The sequence below is a fragment of the Sphaerodactylus townsendi genome, linkage group LG08 (genome assembly GCF_021028975.2).
Source record: "Sphaerodactylus townsendi isolate TG3544 linkage group LG08, MPM_Stown_v2.3, whole genome shotgun sequence".
NCBI lineage: Eukaryota > Metazoa > Chordata > Lepidosauria > Squamata > Sphaerodactylidae > Sphaerodactylus > Sphaerodactylus townsendi.
The window spans coordinates 52007766-52033512 of NC_059432.1; the positions used below are offsets into that span (position 1 = coordinate 52007766).

At 45.6% G+C, this 25747-nt stretch overlaps 1 protein-coding gene and 1 long non-coding RNA gene across 2 annotated transcripts; one reads left to right on the forward strand and one right to left on the reverse strand.

Annotated features, from left to right (window-relative positions):
* Positions 1-236: 236 nt before the first annotated feature.
* On the reverse strand, positions 237-7838 carry LOC125438187. The gene is made up of 2 exons (XR_007245303.1): positions 7673-7838; positions 237-623 (listed from the first exon to the last, which is right to left on the reverse strand). It is a non-coding gene; the product is annotated as an uncharacterized LOC125438187 (long non-coding RNA).
* Positions 7839-17069: 9231 nt separating this feature from the next.
* On the forward strand, positions 17070-25347 carry VAX1 (ventral anterior homeobox 1). The gene is made up of 3 exons (XM_048507103.1): positions 17070-17825; positions 19462-19649; positions 22857-25347. Exons 1-3 carry the CDS (start codon positions 17582-17584, stop codon positions 23370-23372), a joined length of 948 nt encoding a protein of 315 aa, XP_048363060.1. The 5' UTR covers positions 17070-17581; the 3' UTR covers positions 23373-25347.
* The last annotated feature ends 400 nt before the right edge of the window (positions 25348-25747 follow it).

Genomic DNA, 25747 nt, shown 5'->3' on the forward strand with positions numbered 1-25747 from the left:
TGCAAAAATGGTATGAAATAATAGCATGCATTAAGGCTGATTGTATACATTTCATGACTTTTGAACTGTGTAACAAAATAGTTGCTAGCAACGGTGGTATACATTATTGTTCTCTTTCTTTGGCCTTGTTCAGCACAGTTCAGTTTGTATACAAAAAATTATTTTACATTAGGAGAGTTGATCATTTATATGTTCACTTATGTACAAAAAATTGCACTCCCTGGCACAGAAGGTGATCAGAACTTCTCAGTTTACTCTAGTTGAACTTTCATCAAGTATTTTTTTTCAGTGCATTGACTAAGTTAAACAGCCACCTAAGAGCATTATGTGATGACAACATTAAACTCCACTTTTGTCTGAAAGCTTCTGTAACCTCAATTTACTTTACTGTAACCTATTTACTTTTTCTTAACATATAACATTCATCAAGTATTAACATTTAACATAACAATTCAAGGTCCTGTTTAAGTTTCATTTCACATCCCTCTAATTACAGTCCAATAATGCCAAGTCCATTTCTTCCTGCAAGTGAGTGGCTCATGAAGATTCCAGATGCTTGGTGTACTGGATTTGAGACGATGAAGGTCCCCAAAAGAACTCTCACCAGTTACACACACAAAGCCCTGGAACAATAAATTCTAACATTTACAATATAGCACAAATAAACACCTCCCTTCCCACTAGTTCCCAACAACATTGCAGTTAAATCTATCAGCTTATAATAATTTATCAAGGTTCCAACCCAGAAGCCTTGCTTCCTTCAACTTCATGAGTTCTGCAGCCTTCTTCTTCTTTCAGTCTCCACCCTTTTCTGGGTCATCCTATTGTGAACGTAGGAATTACACTTCTATGAGAGAACTTTGACTGTTGAGGATTTCCATTCTCTGTGTCACCACATGCAACAATCGTGTGGTGATTGTTTTGCAAAACAATGTTTAGTGATAATTTTGTCTTTCTTCAAAACATATTTGGGGAAAAGATTGTTGTAAATTGCTCTGAGATCATGGGATAGAAAGGAATATAGATATATCTAACTAGTAATCAATTAAACAGAATAAACAGATAGATTGTGCTTAGAGTTTCTAGTTTTGTTCTTCTGATTCCAAGAGCAGGTTGAAGATCCTTGGTATAAATAAACAGAATTCACCTTGACATGATTTAAAATTACATGGTCCAGTGGTTTTTTTAGAATTATCCTCAACATGGTTCTTCAATATCTAAGAATGTTAGTAATATGTGGTCATTTAGACACTTGTGTTCTTCTTTGCATTGAGCATAGGTTCCATTTAATTCTCATTTCCCTCTTTAGAAGTCACCGTGCTCTTACATCAGAGATTCCCTGAAGTTCCTGAAAGCTATTAAAGTGTAATTTTCCCCCCTGTACCTTCACAGGGAAAACAAAGGAGATTGCTGTGCTTTAAGCTTTCTTCTGGTTTTCTCAATCCTCCTCCTCTTCCCTGTTCACACAATAGCAATTTCTCAGGGCCATCATTTCAGAAAAAACAGAAAGTCTTTTTTATTTTTTATTTTAACGCTGAAGCTCTGTCACTTGATCAATGGACCCTGTGCAATTGTTATGAAATTGACATGGACTATCAAAGTAATTCTAGACCAAAGATGGCAAAAAGGTAGGGTGGTCTATTAAATTTAACAACAACAACAACAACAACAACAACAACAACAACAACAACAACAACAACAACAATAATAATAATAATAATAATAATAATAATAATAATAATAATAATAATAATAATAATAATAATAATAATAATAAAGCAGCCAAAAACTTCCCCAACTGGAGGCTGCATGGAAACAACAAGAAAGCAGCAGTTGAGCAAAATTCCAGATTGGCTTGACTAGGGACACTTCACTAGGAGAAGTATCCCTGTGTAAACAAAAAACTATAGGAAACCCCCACTGTGAAGCAAATAGCATGCAGGGTGAGTAATTCATGCATAAATGGCCTGTATCTCTTACTTGGTCATGGAGGAAGATAACGAATGCAATGATGCAGACTTTAACTTTCAATTGCAGACACAGACAAGAAGCAAGCCTATATGCCTGAAATATTAATTTAAATAACTATTCAGGTCTACGATTAAGATGGTTCACCTGACTGGACCTGTCCATTAGTTAGTCACCTGGTAGGATTTGCTGATTTTGAAGTAGCCTAGGTTTAAGTTCTGTAAAGAGAGGCTGGCTAAAGATGATGCTGGTGTATAATGGCTTTCCCATGAAATGTTGTGTGCATCTAGAATCCCATTTAAACTGAGCTGCTATGTGTGCAACTTCATTATGCATGTAGTGTTAGAATGCCACACGAATACATGAAGCTGTCTTATACCGAGTCAGACCATTGATTTTACGCCAGTATTTACTATATAGATAAACAGCAGCTCTCTGGGGCTTCAGGAAGAGGTCTTTTACATCACCTATTAGCTGATCTTTTTAACGGGCATTGCTGGGGACTTTTGCACACAAAATAAATGTTGGGCTACTGGGCCATGGCCCTTTCCATATGTTGTTCTGAACTGCAGGTCTCTGGTGTGCTAGATGTCACAGGCATGTCAACTGAGATCCCAGTTTAAAGGAGACCATGGTACATGCAACATGATACAAGCAGTGGTGGTCTTCATGATTCTGGAGCTCCAGAATCTCTCAGGCTAGAGAAAGATAATGAGCTGTAGAGTGTTGGAGACTCCAACCAAGTTACAGTTGATGCCCCCCCCCCACTGGAGCATAGGGGATCGGCTATAGAACAGGGAGACCACCACTCTACCACTGAAGGCAGTCCTCCCTCTTAATGCCTCAGGCAGAAGACTGCAGGGCTGTGGAGCTCCCTGCCCCACCATGTGGTGCCCAAGGCATCTGTCTTCTAAGTCCCATGACTGAGACAACCCCTTCATACAGGTCAGAGTAGTTGGAGGCTAACCTCAGATATGTTTAAAAATAAATCACTGGTTAGTAGTCTTAAAAAACTTTTTCATTGACTCAAGTTAAGGTTAGGAGAGCTTTCACATTTCAAAAAAAATCTAGGGGAGGAGAGGTTTCATAAAAAGCTCTCATGGTTTGCAAGATGTCAGTTCAGGTCAGCTACCTAGGGCACTTAAACCCTCCATGTTAGTTAGCTAGATTTGGGCCAAGGGAAACCAGCAGAACAGCAAGTCCCAGGTAAGCATGCGTTCCATATTGCCCCAAATACAATTTTCTGTCGATATGCCTCTGTTCGCTCCTCAGTATTGTGTTTTGCTCTTGATCTTTATTCAAAGCCTCCCAGGGGTAGGGGAGGGGTTTTGACATGTTGGCACTGCGTTAAGATATGTATTGAAGCCTTAAACTTGAAACAGCTAGTTAGTTGTGTGCTTGCATGTAGAGCTATGCAACAGGTTGTTTGGTATTTTGCTCCCTCAGAAAGGAGCATCCTCTGAAGAAAGCTCTTGTCTACTTCAGGGTTAACTGTTGAACCAGGATGGCTTTGGCTGCTCTGTTAATATGTATCTGCTGGTAAGAGGGGGACATGATTCCCTGTGACTATTGCTTGATTTTTAATTGCCATTGACATGGTGAGCACATATGAACACATACAGCTGCCCTATACTACATCAGGCACTTTTCCTATCAAGGTCTATATTGTCTACTCAGACTGGCAGCAGTTCTTCCAGTTCTATGGTACAAGGTCTTTACCACTCATTGAAAATATTCCAAAAAACTGCCATTTTAAAGTCATTCTTGTCCTGAAATCTGCCCACTTGAAGGGAAGCCTCTCTCTATGTGAATTCTTATGGAAACTGTGCTTATCTAATCACTGGGCCAGATCTAGGGGGTGGGGGATAGGTGCCTCAGGCATCAGGCAGAGAGGGGACAGTGGCAGAAGATGGAAGAAGCACAGTTGTCAAAAGAGATGGCTTGTTTTGCTGCATGTGCCCCCCCCCCACCAATTAAGCTGCTGCTAAGAAGAGATTGCTCATTCTGCAGAACGCATGCCCATTCCCCAAAATAGGCTGCTGCTAGGAGGGGAGGAGGCTCAATTTTCCAGCAGAGATGGCTTATTCTGCCATGCACATGCCCCATTCCCCCATTAGGTTGCTACTAGGAGGTAGAGACCCTGAGCCACAGTTGCAGCCCTTGCTAAGGCGGAAGCTACAGTTGTTATTTGGGTGAAATTATGGCAAGTGAAGAGGAGGCAGAGCTAAAGATTCCTGATGAGATGTTCAAAGATGTCAAATTCTAGGCAAGTTCTAGACATATAGACTTCCACACGGCCATTCTAATCTGCCTCCTTCCCCAGTCAACGGCATCCTCTAGTCTTCCACCTGCATGACCTTCTAATTCCTTGTCTTCCCATCTCCCCTTTCAACAACCAGGCATTGACAATGGCTGTGGTGAGATCTGGACATGTGAGACACCTGGGGAAAGGGCTTTGAGTGGGTTTTAAACACTCACTGGGAAGAAGAATTTTGGAAACTGGTCACTGGTTAGTAATTTAGAATGCCTAATATACCTCCCTTTCCCATCTTCCCTTTCCCTCCCCCCCCCCCCACATTGTGCTCTGCTGTTGCAAATCCCGGAGCAGACGAGAGTTAAATAGGAAAAAAAATGTATGCCACCCTGAACCCAACTTTGGTTGGGAAGGGCTGGTTATAAATCCAATAAAATTAAAAAGGGGGAACAAATAAACTTGCTCTCTCATCTGATAGGCTTGGGCTGGGGGGGGGGTACAAGAATGTGTTATGTGCCATCAAGTTGCTTCTGTCATATGAATCAAATGTCCTCCAAAAAGTCCTCTCGTTAACAGTCTTGCTCAGCTCACACAACTTGAGGGCTGTGATTCCATTTATTTAGTCAATACATCTCATAGTCGGTTTTCCTCTTTTCCTGCTGTCTTCAACTTTCTTAGCATTATTGTCTTTCCAATGAGTCTTTCCCAGTGACTAGAGTAGCTTCAGTTTAGTCATTTTAGTTTCTAGCAGCATAATTACAAGATAAAGCTTTTCTTATACTGTGCTTTACCAGGCTGCAAAGGAGAGTGAAGTGTGTCAGGTGTATCCCCTGTTGAAATTATGTGTGCTATATTTTTAAAAAATGTCCAAGAAAAGGCTTGGCTGAAAAACTGTCTCTTGGATTGGGATTCTATACGTGCAGAGGGATTGAAGGACTATTCAAACATCATAGGTAAATAATGTAAAAGTATAATTGTTAATGTATTTAGAAAAATATGTATATAATATATGGGGGCATCATTTTGTACTTTTGCCTTCCTTCAAAAAATGTAGATCCAGCCCTGCCTAATCAAGGTTTGCGTGTTTCCCTTCATATAGGCAGATGAAATCTGACTCTGACAGTTCTCAAGTTCTTTCTGTAGTGGCTTCAGCATTGTGGAATAGCATTCCAGACCACATGAAAAAAACTTCCACTTTGGCATAGATCCAGATGCAGTGCCGGACTGAACTTTTTAAGGAGACTTTTAGTTCAAGGGGTTTAATGGAGGCAGGTTTTTGTTTAAATTCTATATGGAATTGTACGGGTTTTAATAATTTTAAAGCAGCATATAAATTATTTAAACAAGCAAATGTTAAAATTATGAAGCAAACTATATGGGAATGAATATTTTTTGCATCAGATATGTCCCTAATAGACTGCTGCGTTCTGCGTCGGCAGAGTTGCTGGAAGTCCCCGGCCCTTCAATGATGCAGCTGGCCTCTACCCAGGCCAGGACCTTTACGGACCTGGTGGAACGCTCTTCCTCCAGCTGTCTGGGCCCTGTGGGATCTTAGTGAGTTCTGCAGGGCCTGTAAGACGGAGCTGTTCCATCGGGCTTTTGGTGAGGCCGGCCGCGGATTGGCTGCCCCCTTGTGAGGACCTCTCATAGTGTCATCTCTGGCAGTGCCCTACATCAGTTCTATCTGGGGCGCTGCCATTCCGTCCCAGTCTTAAGACCGGGTGCCGCTAATATGGGGATGTTATGCTGCATACTGATTTTAATGTTTTTAGAGGCAATTTAAGTTATTTATTGACTGCTCTTTAGTTTTGTGTTGTGAACCACCTAGAGCCCTCTGGGGATGAGGTGGTCTACGAAATCTGATGAATGAATGAACGAACGAACGAATGAACAAATAAATAAATAAATAATGATAGATAAATGACAGGAAAACTTATAATGCTTTGTGTATCCAAATGATGAATACTGCAAAATATTACCTGTGCTGAGATGCTCTAATTTTTATTTTAGGCTTTTGGTAAGCAATAGTTTTTAAAAGAGGCAAAAGTGGTTTGAAGGAGGGATCATTTCCTGTCGTGTATACACTTATCTTTTGTCCCTCTTTCAGCTCTAGTCACAAATATTTCAAAAGCTTTTTAAAAATCAAAATATAGCAATGGGATGAGTGTGAACACTGTCGGTATTTATTCCTGTTTCAAACAGGCTTCAGTTTGGGGGTGGGAGGAGGGTTCTTCTGCAGTCTAAACTGATTAATGTATTGCTTAAAACAATTCTAGATTGTGCCAGTTGTATGCTTCTGGGAATGTACTTCTTATTTGCAAATAAATCCTTTTTGTTCCCCTTAGAGACAAATGAAAATCTTGGCCAGCACCTGACCTAACTAATCGGTCCTTCACAAGACAGAAGGTGAAGAAAAACGCTGTGCCCTGAAGGTTAACAACTCTTAACTGAAGTGAAGAATGAATTCTACATGGGCATACCCTCTGCTTGAGAAATGCTTGTGATTATTTTATACAGGGACACATCAAGGGGTTCTGGGGTGAAACACTCAAGGTAAAATGGGCTGAAGTAGTGATGTCACGGCTGAATATTCAGGCGCTGTCATGTACAAGAGCAAACTAACCCTCTTCTAGTATGTCCACTGGCTTTATTTATTTGTTTATTTTCTGTAGATTTATTTCCCACCCATCATTCAAGTCCCTGGGGGGGGGGGGGCAATCTGCCTTACTTTGCCAAACAATTGAGTAGAAACCTGTCACAAGGTGTGACAGTCTCAGCTCTGTGGAAAATAAGATATTCTGGCTAAAGCAAGAAGCAAGCTGGTATTCCTCACCCACATGTGGCCACTGAATCAGCAAGAGGTTACTGTTCCAAATTGGCTCCAGGCACAAAGGTACACACAGGCCAGTCACAATAAGGGTCCCAGATGAGAAGAAAACAAAACAGGAACAGAAGAAGAAAAAGAAAAAGAAAAAGAAAAAGAAGGAAACAATGAGCAGCTGAGACAGCTGAGGCAGCCTCTTGAGGCTCAACTTCCAGTGAAATTGCAGTGAGGACAGGAGAGAGCCTTCTGCAACAGACACACCCTCCAGTTTCTCCTCCCTCTATTCAGCCTCTTTATAATGGACTATAGCCTGATATTAGCTTATAATCAGATATTGGAATTGGGACTTTCTGCTCTGGTCCCTGAGAAAGGGGTGGGGGTGGGGGTTGTAATCTTGATTCAGAACCTTAAAGAGATTAAACCAATGAAGGCAGACAAATTGTCATGGTTATTTTAAAAGGGGACGAATACACTTGCAATGCTTGTTCTTCCAGGGATGATCAATGAACAGATAATTAGATATCAACATCCAGAAGACTATAGTTCAGTAAACAACTTGTCAGAAAAGCAACATATAAACAGTTTAAACAAATATTCTTAATTACTCTGTTCCATTGTTTACCTACCAGCATGTCACATTCCTAAGTGGGCTGCAACAGAATATCTTAGGTAGCTCATCAGATTTCCACAGTGACTCAGGAATGGAGATCAAGTGACTTCTGGAAGAACTGTAGAAGCTGGATTGACCATGTACTTCAAAGCCTCACTGCTAAATTCATTCCAGGGACATCATCTTCCACATCTGTTTTACAGAACAGATAAATCTTGCAGTTACTAGCTATAAAAAGGCTCAGTAGCCAGACAGCACAAAACTGGCATAAAATAATGGAGGTTGTACTGGATCATGTGAGCTGAGGTGAGCAGAGGCGGAGCTGGGCCATACTGCACCTGGTGCACACTCTGCGTTTTCTGCCCTCCCACATACCTTAGTTCAACCTGAAAGTGCAGGCTGGAAACGGCCTGGGGGCTCATGTTTTCAGCTTCAAGGCTTCTTTTCCAGCCTGCACTTTCAGGCTAAACTAAGGTAAGTGGGGGCAGGGTGCCCCCCCATGTGCCCCCTGTCCCCTGGTAGCTCCACCTCTGGAGGTGAGGAGATCCTGACTGCAGAGAATGGAAAATATAACCAGAAATGGGACTTGCTTGATTTTGAAGAATCATATAGGTATCCCAGCAAATCAAAAGGCTAGATTAGTGAAGAAGAAAAGTTGGTTTTTATACTCTGCTTTTCTCTACCTTTTAAGAAAGTTCATAGAGGATTACAATTGCTTTTCATTTCTCTCCCCACAACAGACACCTTGTGAGGTAGGTGGGGCTGAGAGAGTTCTCAGAGAACTGTGACTAGCTGAAGGTCACCAAGCAGGTTCCATGTGGAGAACTGGGGAAACAAAGATTAGAGTCCACCATGACTCTTAACCACTATACCATGCTGGCCCCCAAGAGGTCCTACAACAACACAGATGCAAGTCTTTGGTATAGATTGAAGGAATCCTGATGGAAGGTGGGCACCTGACAACCGGCAGCCTTGGTAATGTGACCTCCACACACAAAAATTGCCCCAGTGGATCTTATAGTTAAAAATAGCACTAATAGCTGAATAATTAATTGTGCAGCTACCCACAGAAGTGTTTTTCTGTCCTATGCACATGATGACATGATCATTTCTAATATATGGGTACCAGTATCTGACTTGATGGAGCAACCATGACATCATGCAGCTAAGTTTTTAATATCATGCCCGTGGTTGCAGCAGAATCTCAGAATCACAGCCAATCCTACAATAGATTCTATGGAAATGTACCCTCTTTTCACTGTATACTTTACTCCATTTTAATTTAACCTGGAATTTATTCCTGTATTATATTAAGGAGAAAGGAAGTGTTCACTGCCCAATGCACACTTCATAGGCATGATTGCTACCATCAGGGCTCCTCTAATTCACCCATACTAAGCAAAGTAATTCTAGACTTCACAGTCTTTCTATGCATACATCTCATCACACCCATAATCAGTCATTTTCATTACTGTTTCCAGGAGCTTTTCAGATTGTCAATCAATATACCTTACAAGGGCAAGTGACCCAGATGGAGCACAGCATTAACGAAGAATCTCTGCCATAATTCTGTTTCAGGGACATGTTTTGCATTCCTTTAGAAACCACCCCCTCCCCTTTTAAAGAATCCAAATGATTCCATGGCAGCTGTAAAACAAACTCACACTTTCGGAAGAAAGGAATGCTGATGATATCTCCAGTAGTTATCTTTTCCTTGGAGAGCTCTGAACATTTGAAGACCAGCAGATTATTTCACAAATGTAACATGTTGTGGCCTTGCATTTATCCATGATCAATGTCACTTGTCGTGCTGCCAACTTTCCCAGTGCACTTATGTCCCTCTGTCATAGGGAGGGATAACCCCAAACTGCCCTGAAATCCTCCACAGATTTTAATAACCAGTACCAGGGGCAATGCTCCATCTAACCCTGCCTTCACAGTCCCTTACAAGTCATTAGGAAGTATATTGAACTATATATGAAGAGCCCATTTGAAGGATGAGTCAATTAAGGATGATGAAATGCTCAGAGCTCCAGAGCCTCTTTCTCTTTCCCTGTGACACAACAACAAATAAAGTTTCCTGCTTTGTCTTCTGTTCTTTAACTTAAATGAATACAAGGAGATTTTGAGCAAAAAAATTATTTGTAAATGTTGCAATACTGAGCTTAAACTTTCTGAATTCTCAGCATACAGCCCAGAAATTAAGGCTGCAAATTGTACTCTACGTATTCATTTGGGTAAAAACACATTATTCATTTGAGTACTGGTTCAAATAACAAATATGAGAAGTATGCATACTGGATGGGGGTAGCAGTGTGCTTGAACAAGTTCTTGAGGTGCGGGTGGACCATAAACTGAATATAAGCAATCCGTGTGATGCAGTGACAAAAAGGCTAATGTGGTTTAGGGGCATAACGTCCAAATAGCAAGATGTTGTAGTAGGTCCACTGTACACAGCATTGGTCATGCTGCACCTGCAGTACTGTGTGCAGTTCTGGAGGCCTCACTTCAAAAAGGATGTGGATAGAATGGAGCAGGTACAGAAGAGAACCATAAGGATGGTCAGTGGGCCGGATATCAAGCCTTGTGAGGAAAGGCTGAGGGTCTTGGGAATGTTTGGTCTAGAAAAAAGGAAGGAGGACACCATTGCTCCCTTTGAATATTCAAAAGGTTGTCACTTAGAAAGGGAGAGGGAGCTATTCCTGTTGGAAGCACAGGACAGGAATCACAATAAAGGTTTTTAAGTTACAGGCAGAAAGATACCAGGTGGGCATTAGGGGAAAAAAATTACTGGAAGAGTTGCCTGGGGAGGTAATGAGCTCCCCCTCACTGGCAGTCTTCAAGCAGCATTTGGACAATCATTTGCAGGGGGTTGGGCTAGATGGCTTCTATGGCCCCGTCCAACTGTACAATTCAATGCTTTATGGTTCAGTGGGGTTTATAGGAGCAATAATCTTATAGAACATGGGAGAAGACTCATTCATATTAGGACACTGGAGGTCAAATGGGCAATTGTGTACCTCATTAAAAACTACCCAGGAAAGGAGACTTGAGAAGAAATGCTGGAAAAACTCAACAGTTTTCAGCAATGGCTAAAAAAGCTATATAAATTTAGGAAGGTGTTGCTATCACAAAATAAAACTGGAAGCTTATACTATAAAGATTCAGTGTCAGAAACCCCTAATCAAACAGGCAGGGTGGTAGTGTCAAAGCTTGCTTCCTTAGTTCAAGGGGAAAGTGTTTGCAGCTTCAAAGGCCAAATGAAATGTAAGGGAGCACTACAGATTAGGGGAAAGCCCATAAATGGCATTAATGACTCACAATCAATCAACTGAACAAGCTTAGTGTCAAATAATAATGCAACCTTAATCCTTGATTGATGAAAAAAGATACAATAGAATTGAGCAAAAAGCTTAGAAAGGGATTCTGTGCCTTTTCCAGCACCAAGCTACATCGGGAAAGAGATGGGTAGCTGATCGTTCAGTTTATCATGTTTTGCGCATAACCAATTGATGTGATATTATCCTGCAAAATAGTAAAGATCTTTTTATCACACTGTGGAACATATCATATCCTTAGACATAATTGCCTAAGGGATGGAATGAATCAATGACTCACTTCCCACCAATGGGCGTGCAGGACTCACTTCCAGCCATGGAAGTGAGTCCTGTGTGCCAATTGGTAGGAAGTGTTTCCTTCACCAGTCCCCCGCCCACACCCAAGAATGAGGTAGACCCAGAAGGGCAGCAGCAGCCAGCCTCCCTTTCCACTGGGCCTGCCAGAAGCCTCCCTGTTCTCCCACCCAACCTCTCCCAACCTCCAAACACTAAGCTGGGCCTGGCAGGGCATTGGGTGGCCAGTCACCCACCCCAACAGACCCACCAGAAGCCTCCCTATTCTCCTGCCTGGCTTCTCCCAACCCCCAAACACAAACTTTCCACATAAAATGGACTTTACAGCTAGTATGAGAGAGTGTACTGTTAAATGGTCCTCTGTATCCAGCCGATGTCAAAGGATGTTAAAAAAAATAGAAAAGGCAAAAATATAGACCAAATATAGTTCAGATAAACAATTCCCAGATTCTCCATCCAGATCCAGTTATGCCCTGTTGGAGCTGCAGAAGGAATCCTCAAGTTGCCCATCATGGCTCTTGGCAATAAAGCACAAAAAGGGCAAGGGGGCTTTGTTTTTTGGGTCAAGTGGTTAAATGAATGAGTAGGTCCCAAGCAAATAATACACTATATAGGAATTTTTTTTCTCAGAGATGACTCAAACGCATAAAAACTTCCTCATATAATGTACCCAGATGACCCCTGGGGATATATTCAGATAGAGGAAAAAAATGAGTGATCCAGGCTGTTCTTAGCTATGTTATTATTAAGTAACTACGCTGCCTGTGCTTTTTGACTTGTGATGCTATTCTTGCAATAGCAGTATGGGACTGTGTATTTTTGTGAAGTTACATCCGTAACAAAGACAAAGTTATAGATGGCAGGTCCCTCAATGGGGAAGCAAGAGGGACAGGAGGAGGTTTTGCCCCTGTACCCCTGGGCAATGTGGGAGGACTGTGGAAAGCAGTATCTGGTCTAGATGGCCCACTAGTTTGTCCCAGTGGGCTTTTCCCCTTAGAAGAGGTGTATCCTCATATATGTCTCATCCGAAGTCCTGCCTGCCCCTTACAATTTTTATATTAAAATATTCATTAAAAATTAAAAAATCATCTTTTTAATCTACTGCCTGATTCATTGGGATTACTTTTTAAAAGTCAAATTGAAGGTTAATTGGCTAAATCAGTTTGTTGCCTTAATGTATCAAATGTCTCCTGCTTTCAAGCATTATGATGTTCACATCGTGACTGTAAAGTCCAATCCAATTGATAATGCAGAGTAGGAAAAGTAAGGGAAACTCTGTGCATTCTGAGCAATGGTCATGTCATTGCTTGGGTCTGTGTAGCATTTAGCACACAGCTGGTGTCCAACAGGAGAAGGGGAAGATAGATTACTATTAAATCAGTCTGCATTTCCACAAAGCTTCTATTTTAAAGAAGTTGATTTAGAATACTGGCATATTTAGGTCTTAAGATCAAGACAAAAGGCATGAATGGAAAGACACATTTGATTTGACTGGGGTACAGATTAAACCCATAAAACTGGAACATAACGATTCAATTCAAAATATTTTGATTTAAAAGGCATAACTGAGCCAAATAACTACAAATTTATTATTAAGCTGTACAAGCAGATAGTAGCATAACCAAAGCATTGGGAAAATATCACAAAGACACCCACATGCTTGTTATGAATATAATTATAATTTCTCCATCAGGTTTACAGTAGAACTGTGTTGCACGGTTTATTTTAAAATACTTAGGATTTTTTGAACATGTAAAATATTATTTTTCTCACTTTCCATTTTTGAGCATATTTCTTTTGTGTAGGTTACTGATACTGCCACAGATTTTAAATCTTACTTAAATGTGTGTATGCTTAGTACAGATTAGCAATTACCAAAAATAAAAATGTAGGACTTATATAGATACAGGAACCACATTCCTGTTCAAGTGTTTCACCTTATCGAGGCTCATAATTTATACAGAAATGCCCATGGCCCTTTTTCTTAGCTTCTTTCTCCCACACAGAACATGTAGCCTAACGTCAGTCTTTTAATATCTGTTTGAGGAATAGTTTGGATATTACATTTTCTTGGTTATGCCTTAAAGACTTTGATCCAGTTCAGACTATAAGGAGATCACACGTAATTCTTTGCGAAGATGTGTGAGGAAGTGCTAACCGGCTTGTGCCCACATGGGATACACTGAGTGCCATTCATGTGAAATGGCATCTACAATCATATGAAATGGCACCTCCATCAAGGTCTATATAGGTAGCAGCTGCATTTTACACAATACTGGTAGCTTGATAAAGGATCACCGAGACTGCATCTGCCATGCATATGCCTCTTAAATGCCTTAATAGCATTGCTGTTTATACATGTTATCGTAAATACACAAACACAAAATATGCAACCCTACGCACAAAGCTTTTTGGGCAAAGGTGAGGATCTGCAATCTGGACTGTAATCTAGTTTGGAAAGGAGATTTCACATGTCCCTACTTGTTGTCCTCAAGGTCTTGTCCAATAATCTGTTCAATTGTTTTATTAAATATTTATCTCAGCCTTTCTTGTTCTGTTGACACTTACTCATTCCATTGACTTCCATGAAAGAATAGAATCCAGTCAAGAAAATCATGTGCCTGCAGCAGGTGGAGTTCACACTTGCCACTTCTACTAGAACATGCTTTCCTTAAATTAGTGTAGAAGAAGCATCCTCAATGTACTTCTCTCCTGGACCTCTGGGAGGGAGAGAGTGTGATAAAAGGGTTCTCTGTAGGAAGAAGACCACTGATTCACCACTGCCTACCTCCCCAAACCATTTTGTAAGACAACTAAGTAGCCCCTTGGCATCTACAAACATGTGATTGATCTGATACTTCTATATTTTAGCTGTTACGAGCATCTGTCTATGATACTGAGAAGAGTAGGGGAAATTAACATATGGATTAGGGCAGTTCTCCTTGTCTCATCACCAGCATGACAACATTAAAAGACTGAAGTGGTATAACTGCTATCAAATAAGGATATCATATCAAATAAGCATATCATTCTATGGGATTCCTTGCTATCAGTTATGGTATCACTGCAAATGCAATGCTATACAGCCAAGTCAGTCTACATACTCAAGGGAACCTTAATCTTGTTGAACTGGTGGAAAACTTTGGGAATGTTGAGAACAGGTACAGGGCACCACCACAAAATGGCTGTATAAAGAATGGGACCAACCACAAAATGGCTTCCATGGAGGCTGGCAGCAATCATAACATGCTTCTAAACATCCTCCTATGATGGAGAGCCCTGTTTCCAAATGGATGCTCCCTGTATATATAGATGTGATGCCTGCTGGGATCTTTTTTCAGCTGGAAAGCCAGAACTGACCTTGTGCTTCAGAAGAGAAATGGGAGAAAGAAGTGAGCACCAGGAAACACACTGAAGGGTACCATGGTATCCACGGGGCATTTCCAAATTTGGTTGTCATCCATCATTAAATGCTGGGTAATTAGGAAATGCCAAATCAGGTGATATGTATGCCCACATGAACCAGTTCTAAATGCCCTTAGGGGGGCATGTTAATTGTCTCCTACTGGAAAGTATTACAAGAACATTTCTTGGTGTTGTCCATGAGAACTGTATATATAACCAGGAAAGATCTAAAGGTCAAAGTCGAGAATACTAATGTACAGAGGACATAATGGATGCTGTGAATTTGGTTAATGAGCTATGGTTCACGTAACTGATGTTCAGCTATACAGTAAAATAGAAAATAGTAAAATCCAGATAAACCCTAGTTCATAGAAGCAAGACCTGTGCAGACACCTGTTACCGCACATGAATCATCCTAATAGAATGAATAGATGTGTTGCCTATTAAAAAATGCTTCTCCTTTTCCCAGTAAGACCACAATCTATATAAAAGTATTGGTATTATGGTATTTGTATGATATGTGAAATATTTACATTATTGTCTAACACATCCCATCCAGACACCTTGAGTGGGTGGCTAGAAAAATAATGACAGGATAAAAATAATACATTTTGCATGAAATAGCAATTGTATTCTTTAAAGGGGATTAAAATTATGTTATGCTGTGTAATCTCTGGACCAGATATTGCATCTCTCCCTTAAAAAGCACATGCTCCAGGTGTTGACACACAAACATCTGGAGAGGTTTGCCTGAAAAATCAAGCCAAGGCAAACAGGCTGGACATACCTCCCTCTCGCCTACATACTAGATACCAAGTCTTTCATGTGACAAAAGGTGCATAGGACCAAGTAGCTACAAGTTGCCGCAAAATTTCCATTTTTCAGTTGGCATGCACGTGCCTAAATGATCATGTGAAAAGGTTCTCAGGGTTTTTTTTCTTTTCTCTGAAAGAGCTTCTTTCTCTACATTTGCTGTTCAGACAGGGCACGTGAATTGCCCAGTCAAGAGGGTCCTCAACTGGTTTTAAAAAATATCATTCCATTTTCTTTCCGTTGAGAAGGCTTCTTGATTTGCCTCTTTCCATCTGGAAATCTTAAATCTACCATCAAGGCGTAGTTGAGTCCCCCCCCCCTTCTCCCCCTGCCAGCTGAAGTATATATATTTATATATTTTTTCTCTTGGAGAAAGTTAACAACCTCCCCCCCTTTCCGCCCACAAGCACCGAGTCTGAGATGGTTGGGAAGGATGTCTAACTAAAATGCCTGGATTTTGTGTGAAAAGTTCCCCTGCTTTCTTTCTCTCGCCTGGCCCCCTAAAACTCTTTTGTGAATGGGGCCAGTGCAACATGTGCCCTTTCACCCCGCCCAAGAACCAATGCCAGACAGCCACACTCGGAGAATTGTTTGTTAATAGTCCAATTAGATAATTGCCATCTTTCACTCCTTTCGCTCTACATTTCCCATAAAGGAATGAATAAGGAGAGCAGCATGAAGGGGGCTTCTGCCCTGCAAGGTGACAAGAAAGGCTGGAGCATGCTCTTTACACAAAGCCATGCGCTTGAATTGAATCATTGTAGCCTAATCAATGGTCTTATTGGATTACTGGCTGTTGCGGTTCTCAAAGATATTGTAGCAGACACAATGAAATAGCTCGGGAGGGGGAACCCCCTCCCCTTTCGAGTAGATCACTCAGTCGAGATCTCCCTTGCTCGCTCGCTCAATCGCTCTACTGGATCCATAGGAATACAAAGCAAGGTGTTTTTGGTTTGGTTTGGTTTTTAATACACACCATACTTCGTAAATGTCCTCAAGGTGCAGAATGGGCGGCGAGGGGGGAGTGGGGGTTGAACACGCAAGTCTCTGGGCTGAATGAAGTCGCAGCTTAAGATGGCTGGCTGCTGGGGAGATAAGTGTGGAAAAGGATTCCCGCTACTTGGCAAAACAAACCTGCTTTCTTGGATCGAGCCAGCCACCTTAAGGGAAACTTTCTTTCAAATTGTTGTCCGTGTTTCTTTGGTGGAGACGGGGGGGCGGGGGGGAGGAACCAAGATTCCTTTCTCCAGATTCATGAGTTCCATGTGGATGTGTGTCTCGTCCCCCGCCCCAAAGCCCACCCCACCCCACGCCGTTCCTAGATAGCTTTGTTCACATGTGTTAGGCGTGTCTTGGATAAACCACCCTGTAATCTGGACGGGTCAAAGGCAAACTGAAGAAAGTTAATAATGGCTGCTAATGGCTCCTAACAATCCTGGCTGCATCTTGTCAAAAGTTTTTTTTCCTCCCCCCCCCCTTTCCCCTGAAAGTCTCCGTCTTTTGATTGTGTATTTCTTGAAAGCAAGGCCAATCATTTCGGTTTATTCACTGGCTAAACTCGCCTTGATTGGGGACAAGCATCCAAACCACCCATTACGATGCGATATATTATCCAAACAATTTAGTGTATTCATGAGGGAACCTAAATGTGGAGGCTGCAAAATTACCCGTAATCAATTGCGGCGGCGGCGGCGGCGGCGGCGGCGACAGCCAGCGCGCGTCCCTCGGGGAGTCGAGCCGCTCCGTCCCCTCGCCGTAATAAGGCGGGCATGAAATCGCTTTAGAGGCGCTCGGCGGAGGACCTGCTCGCCGGGGCGCGGGGCGGCTGGACACTCGTCGCACCAGGAGCCGGCCGGGGAACGGGCGCCCCGTCGCCTGCCTGGGGGCAGCAGGACCCACTTCTCCCCTTCGAGGGACTTGGCTGCCCCCTCATTCATCTGACCATCCGCTGCGCCAGACCCGACAACGCAGGCTTCTCCCCCCACCCCCACCCCACCCCCATCCCCCACCCCCACCTCTCTCTCCCTCTCTCTCCCCCTCTCTTTTACTTTTTAATAAACCCCACCTGGCGCTCGATGTTTGGGAAACCAGACAAAATGGACGTTAGATGCAACCCCGAGCTGGAAGGCGCCCCCCGGCTCTCCAAGAACGGACCGAAAGAGGGCAAGGAAAGCAAAGGCTGCGAAGGGAACCTCCCGGCGGCTTTTCTGAAGGACCAGCAGGGCACTTTCGCCGCCTCCGGCGCAGCCTCCGAAGACTGCGGGAAAAGTAAAGCGGGGTCCGCTGATCCGGATTATTGCCGCAGGATCCTGGTCCGAGGTAGGGGGTGGGGGCTGGGGCGGGTGGGGACCGCGTCTGGGATCCATCCCCGCGCACGTGAGAACGGGCGGCGGCGGGCTCTCTGGACGCCGAGATGCTCGGGGGTTCTCGGAGGAGGCCAAGAGATCTTGAGGGGGTTCCGCAATTGGAGAGATCTGTTCTCCTAGTCTTGGCGGCTGCGGATTTAAACGCGATGTTTTTCACGGTTCGGTGTGCCAGGTGTTCCGCTTGGGGGGGGGGGGTGCGTCTTGGTTTCTTTTTCTCAGTTTATTTTGTGCATTGGAGGGGGGGGGGCGGGTTTCTATGCAATCTCTCCCCAGTCGTTTCTGCTCGAAACTCTCAAGGGCCGCGGTTGACACAGAGGTGCTAGCCAGACCCCCCCCTTTTTTTCCTCCCCCTTGATTGACCAGCCGGTTTGAAAAGGCTGGCGGCTTCAAGTGCCAGAAGAGCCCTTCCGAGAGGGCGGCCGAGAGGTGCCAGCAGTCGGGGCTCGGGGCGTGTTGCAACCCTCCTCGGGAGCCGCTGGGTATGGGGTGGGGGTGGGGGGGGGTGCGAAGGGAGGAGAGGCTTCCCTACCGGGGTTTCCCCGGAACTCTCCCCCGGCGGGGCTGAGCCGAGTTTTTGCGGGGGTTCTCTGAAAAGGAGCAAAGTCTCCCCCTGGGTCCACTCCGTCCCATACAGGGCTTGACACAGCCAGAGCCTGGCAAGATTTCGATTTCAAAAGGTATTTCAGTGAAAGGCTTTCCTTTCCAAAGAAAAAGGGCCATTATTCTCTCGTCGCACCTCCGCCCAGGGTTTCCTCAACCGCCCCATGGCCGGCATAGTCATAATAGCCTGCGATTCTTTGAATGCCTTCTTGCGCCTCCCGAACATCCACACGGGGGGGGGGGGGGGGAGAAAGACTTCCGCGAGAACACCAGGAAAGCCAGCAAGAATTGCAGCTAACCCCAAAAGAGGTCAGTTTTAAAAACTGGAGTTCTCTGGCCTTCGGACTGTACTAGGAAGGTAACAGTAGGGCAAGGGGCGGGGGGGGAGGTTGAGACCTGGCTGAAAAGGCTGAGGCGTAATCCAAATCGACTTCCAGCCTGTCTAAAGATGCTTAAAGAGCTTAGGGAGGCTTTCCTGAAACAGAGGCAGACCGGAGTGGATGTTTGGGCGAGCTGTTGTTTCCCGGAGCGTTTCGAGAGCAACGGGTCAGCTGGGCCAGGCACCATCCCCACCCACCCCTTCCCCCCGCCCCGCCGATGCCACCCAAAAAAGGCAGCCGGCCCAAAGCAGCATCTTGGCTCTGCTTTGCGCACCAGCCTTAGCGAGGGGCAAACCCGCAGCTCTGCTCCCCTGGCTGCAAAGGCAAGCAGAAGGCGAAGGGAGGCTGGGGCTGGTAGGCCTCTGCCGTGCCTGGCTGCTCCTCCCGGGCCCAGCAGTGTTTTTGCAGGGGTTGGGTTGGGGTGGGGTGGGGGGGTTTCTGGTTGGAGCTCTTCGGGGGTGCAGAGTTGCTCAGTCTGGGCGCCCGGCTGAGGTTCATGCCAAGATCTCCCTGGCGGGCCCTCCGGGTTGCGGTCCCGAAGCTTCTTGGGCCGCAGCGGTCCCAGCTGCCTCTGCCCGGCCTAACTTCGCCTCCGCCTCCTTTTGCCAGATGCCAAAGGCTCGATCCGAGAGATCATCCTGCCGAAAGGGCTAGACCTGGACCGGCCCAAGAGGACCCGCACCTCCTTCACCGCCGAGCAGCTCTACCGGCTGGAGATGGAGTTCCAGAGGTGCCAGTACGTTGTCGGGAGGGAAAGGACCGAGTTGGCCCGGCAGCTCAACCTCTCCGAAACTCAGGTACTTCCAGGTGGATCCGCTCCCCGCAACCTCCCTTGGAAGGGATCGCCAGGAAGGCAGGCTGGGGAGAGCTGCAGCCCTTCTAACCCCCCACCCCACCCCCAGCAAGAGAAATCCGCTCCTCTCTGGGTGCTCCTCTCTGGCCACGGCCATCCTGGCAGATCCGGACCCCGGAGCTCCGTGCAAGGAGTGGGAACTGCTAGCTTCGATGAGCTGCCCCCTTGCACACGGGGCGCCGCCATGTTGACGGGAAAGAGAAACTGTGCGGTCTGCAGTTGCGCCCTTAGACTGGGACGAAGCCCGTGGGCGCCGCTTTCCAATCTTTAGAGATGCGTTCTGCGGCATCGACTCCCAAGGAAGCAGGGATACGGTCCTGCTGTAACCCCCTCCCCCTCCAGCCCTGGTTAAAATTTGTTTTCCAAAACAATCGCTGACATGGCTCCCTTTTGCAAAACTCTCCTCTCCTGAACACTCCGCATGAAAAATAACTCCAATTGAAATAAATAAGATTTGCTCCCCTGTGATATGAACGTCAATATCTTGCCCCCCCCCAAAAGGAGTAGGTGTTCACCTAAATAATGTAAGAGCTGTAAGTACCAACATTAACCAGTGAAAAGAAAGTGAATGTTTTGCCAAATATTTCGGCCTGTTCCAGTCGGATTCTGAAAAGGGGGCAGGAAAGGTCTCTAGGAATGGACCCTCCAGAAATATTTTTCATTTTAAAAATGACTAGAATGTGAGAATATATTCCGAGCCTGTGCTTGCTCTGTGCGTGGGTTGGAAATCGTGGAGATCCACCACGGATCTGGATTTATTTGTTGAGCCGGTGGGTTGTTCTCCCAGCTTGAGCTCCAGGGCCTCCAGAGACAGGTGTTGAGTTCCGCGGGTTGTCCGGGGCAGGTGTGGTTGGGGTCTGCTGGAGTCAACACTTTTACAACTGCCTGCCTGGAATCCTGAGTGAGAAAAACGGAAGGGGAGGGTGTGTGACATTTCCCACCCAACAGTCTTGTAAGGCTTTAGGCTCATTAAAGTAAACACTTTCGAGGACCAGCCTCCCCCTCCGAAACCAAACCCCCGGTCCGTTCTAAAAGCGTCCGGGTGCTCCCGTGTCCCTTGCTAGTAGTCAGTCCTTCCTTTCAGCAAGAGTTTACTTCCATGCGCATTTCAAAAGTATTCACAGTGTGAGTAAGCCCTTCGGGACAACAAATGCCTGCCTAAATGTTATGCCTCTTTGGCCCCCTCCCCTCTTGTTTTGACTGGTAATCTGGTAATTTTGAAATGGAGAGTTGACCCAGACGTCTTGTCCTGGCCTTGAGCCTCTTGAAACTGGACGCATTTTAACAAATCATTTTGAGAAGCAATTGGTCCTGCGCAGGTTGGCAGGGAAGAGAGATTAGGATCAGGAGCCATCGCAGGGAGAAATATCTGTCAAGAAAGTCAAATAGGCAAGCTAGACGGGTTTTTATTTTAATGTGCAACATTGTCTTATTTTAAGGTGCAACATATTTATTTTAATGGGCAACGAAGAGTGAGACCAGACCAGTTCGAACTTCTTTTAAGAAAAAAGAAAGGGAGAGGGGAAGGTAGTGTTATTTCTTTCATCCTAAAATCGGTCGTTGCCAGACGGCTAGAAGTTAGGGAGAAAGAGACAATCGTGTGCGTAGCACAAGAGGCAAGAAGGCGTTTACCAGTCGACACAGGAAGGAAATACTGTAGGGTGATTTGCTGAATGAACGAGCCAGACGCAAGGACAATACGATTGAGGGCGTGGGGGGGGGATCTTTGCATGTTTATAATGAAATGCTTGGGGGTAAATTTAAAATATGCCCAATGACTCATACAGACCAGCTGTGATAAAGAGATACTTATGTTTGTATTGAACCGGGAATATGGTATGAACCGTGGGTAACGCTTGTTGCCATATCTGAGCTGACCAAACTGATGGGGCCGGCGGTCTCTTCCTATAGCAGAATGTTGCCGGTCTCTTCCTATAGCAGAATGATAAGGGAGAAAGTAGCCAATGTAATATGTGTGTGGTAGTTTTTTTTCCCTACATGAAAAAGTCCAAACCAGGCATAGAAAGAAAGAAAGAAAGAAAGAAAGAAAGAAAGAAAGAAAGAAAGAAAGAAAGAAAGAAAGAAAGAAAGAAAGAAAGAAAGAAAGAAAGAAAGAAAGAAAGAAAGAAAGAAAGAGAACACAAATCAGTGCAAAGAGAGAGAGGGAGAGGAGTGGTTTCTTATTTCTTGAAAAGATCTTGTACTGTAATGGATCTCTCTGACAAGCTAATTAGCATTTCTTTGGCTGTCAGATTTAGCCAAGTAGGTATGACAAATAGAACAGCCTCAGTGGCGAGAGTGGCATGTGATATTGATTTGAGTGAAATAATATTTGAAATAATGGAAAAGGGATCTAAAGACGCTCGAGGGGTGAATGCAGGTGTCTTTTATCGTTCCGGATGGGGGAGGGAAACACCCACACACCACAACTAGAGCAGAGCCTGCGGTCTTGAATGGAGGAGAATCAATGAAAGCACTCCAGAAGACGCGTTGGGCCTTTGCAAACTGCAAGACCGTAATGAACTTAAGTGTAACTAACCTACCTCTGCTTCTGCAGACCCTTGGGAAATCTCCAAAGAGGTCCGGAGATAAGGCCGGTGGAAGGGGAAAGGAAGGTCCAGAGGGCTGGAGGCCTTGTACTTAAGGTCCAGTAGGGGCTACAGACTTTTGGGAGCGCAAAATCTCGTTTGTTGGGAATTATTCAGCCAGGACAATCTTGCTTGACGGGATTTAGGGGTGTTCCAGACCTGCAGCTTCTGCTTCCGTGTGGAAGCTTTAAATATTTCCCCTTTTTAATGGCACACTATACAAGGACGCTTTCTTCTCCCACGAGCGCAGGAGTCCTGGTTCGTGCCGTGCACACGCCCTTTGCTGCGCATCCACTGAAGTCGACTCTGGTCCGGAACAGCAGGACAGGTGCTCTTTCCTTCTCCGCTGCAAGTTCGCCAGACCTTCTCTAGCGTTTCTCCCGCAGGCCGGCGCCCACTTCGCCCGAGGAAAATCCCCTTCTCCCCAGGAGGAGTCACGTGGAAAGGGGGGTCGGGGGTCCAGGTGGGGTGGCCGCTGTCTCGCTTGGGAGGTCGAGAGCCTTTTTCTCTCTCCACCGCTGACCTTCTGCTTTTGCCCCCCCCCCCCCCCCCGTCCCTTGCAGGTAAAAGTCTGGTTCCAGAACCGGCGCACCAAGCAGAAGAAGGATCAAGGCAAGGACTCGGACCTGAAGTCGGTGGTGTCCGAGACGGCGGCCACCTGCAGCGTCCTGCGGCTGCTGGAGCAGGGCCGGCTGCTCTCCCCGCCCGGCTTGCCCGGCCTGCTTCCGCCTTGCGCCACCAGCGCCTTGGGCTCGGCTCTGCGCGCTCCCAGTTTGGCCAGCGGCACCAGCGGCTCGGGATCGGGGCCAGCAGGCGCCTCCCCTCACCCACCGGCTGTCAGCAGCGCCCCCGGCCCGGCCCATCCTGCCCAGGCCGGGGGGCACAACCTCTTCAGCCTGCCCGTGCCCACCCTGCTGGGCTCCGTGGCCAGCCGGCTCTCCTCCAACCCCCTGGCCATGGCCGGATCCCTGGCGGGGAACTTGCACGAACTCTCGGCCCGCTACCTGAGCTCCTCCGCCTTCGAGCCCTACTCCAGGACGCCCAATAAAGAAGGCGCGGAGAAGAAGGCCTTGGACTGACTCGGAGGAGCCCCCGCCTCGCTGGGCTTGCATGGACGATCTCTCTTGGCGACCACGATCCATGGAGTCTCCTCCACCTTAGGCGCCCTCCTGCTGCTCCTCCAACCGGCCTCCTCCGCCAGCCCAGCTCCGGTCCCCACCCGGCCAACTCTGCCTCCCGGGATCCCAGCCCCGTTTGGTCCTCTTGTTTTCTCCCCCGGTCGCACAGACGCCGGAGGCCTCGCACATCGGATGGGGAACGACTCGGCAACACCGACGTAACACCCCCCTCCCCCCCCCAGCCAGACTAACAGACGGAAAAGGCCAAACAACCAAAGAGCTGGGGAGATGAGGGGAGAAGAGCTGGGGAAGGAGACGTCCCGCGCTGCTTTCAGCCTTCCGAGATGGCCCGTGGGAGAACTGAAGGGGACAGCTCCGCATCCTTGCGGGACTTGGGCTGGCTGGCGCTGCGGGGAAGGAAGCCTCGCCTTTCAGACGGACGGCCAGGGCCGAAAGGATCCACGTTACGAACGCCGGCGTTTGGAAGAGGGGGGCTGGGAGGTGTGGTGAAAGAGGGCTAGAGTGGGTAGAGTTCCTTAGATGCAAAGTAGACTGGTATTCTGTACGGGACAGACTGGCATGCATATCCAACCGTCGAGGCTGCAGGGGGTCCTCCTGGAAACAGACGGGCCCTTTTAAAGCGGCGTGCGTCTGTTTCAGGCCAGGACAGCAGCAAAGGGGTTGTTCACCGCTCTGAAGATTAGCGATTCCTGTCACAGAGTTCCGCACAAAAGCTTTGAAACCGGCCCCAGTGAATGAGGTGGGCTGAGGCGTGCTGCTTATTCCGAAGTTTCGCGGCTCTGGGTAGACGTGCGTAGGATTGCGCTTGCATACCCGAGTGACGTCCCTACGAAAGGCCACCATAAGTAAACGCAAAAGCGTTGCAATTTGGTGGAGTCCAAGCAAACCTCCCCGGGATCAAAATTAAAACTCCAGACGAAGTCGGTGGTCTAGCAAATTGTATTTATATTTGTGGCAGGTGCCCAGCCTGTATTCTATCACGCAAAGCACGAGCATTTTAATGCATTTTTTCTTTTGTTTAGTGCTGGATATTCGAACAGATTTTAATACGGTGCCCGTTGACCATACTTACACGCACGCAGGACACGGACCACGTCCGCATCAAAGCAGACCAGGCTTCCTAGTCGTCCCCTCCCGAATCTACTTTTAGATTCTCATAAGAAAACCAGAAGTGCAGATGCCGCTGGATATGGGAAACAAGTTCTCGCGGCTCCGGAACCAACGGGATCTTTAGGATGGATTCTCTAGAATCGCCTAAAACCAACTTTAACGTCTGGTTCTTTCCCCCTCCATATTAACGATCATCTTGTAAAACTAAACCCACTGCAAAACGCAACTCCCTCCCAGTCCCCAAATCTGGTTTTTCTACTTTTAAGCTTTTCTTATTTTAAAACCTTCCTTATCATGTCCTTATTATCTATTTCAGTCCTCTTCGATGTATGTATTAAAAGTCCAGTTTTTTCCCCATCAAATGCTAGGGCTGGAAAATTGTCAGAGAAAAAAAAAATCCCAACACCGTGAATTTACATAGTTGCTTTAATTTATACTTACACACACACACAACACAGCGAGAGCGTTTACAGACTGTATACATATGTGTCACCAAACTTTTTAACCAAAAAAAAGAGGCAAAAAAGTGGAATGGTTGATGTAGTGGGTAGGATTAATTTTAGAACAGAAAGAGCTAGTGAGGAGCGTGTCTGTGCGAGAGAGAGCGCAAAAGAAAAAACCCTCATAGTAATTTTATTGTAAATTATTTACGTCTGAAGTTTCTAGGCAACTAGTGAAGAAGATAAAAGAATGACTCGATGACTGAAGGCGAAACTCTTGGTACTAACCCGTGTCCTGAATGTTTTGGATATTTGGCTGTTTTGTATTTATGTGGTGAGAGTGAAATATATTATATCTATATGAATGCCAGAGTTATTTTGATCTTCTGTGTAGAGAGCCCGAAGGTATCCACACTGGACGGGTCGAAAACGGACACCCCCCCCCCTCCCTCTAGGAGGTGTTCAGCCGTCGGCTCTTTTTCTCAAAGAATTTGTCTGCTAAGTACCCGGGTCGAAAATACAGTTTTGGGATCCATAGTTGCACGAGGGGGCATTTTTTAAAAAATCCGCACGATCTCAGTATTGCAGTTGCATATGAAAGTATGCATTAACCCTTCCCGCCTCCAGCCCTACAAAAATAAAAATAAAACACTCTTAGGTGGCCACTAAGTATGTTGAACGCTTGCCACGTTTTTTTTCCAGGTTGGTGAGCGCTCCCAAGGAACATGGCTAGTAAATATTTTCTTCTAGCTCCTGTGGGGGAAG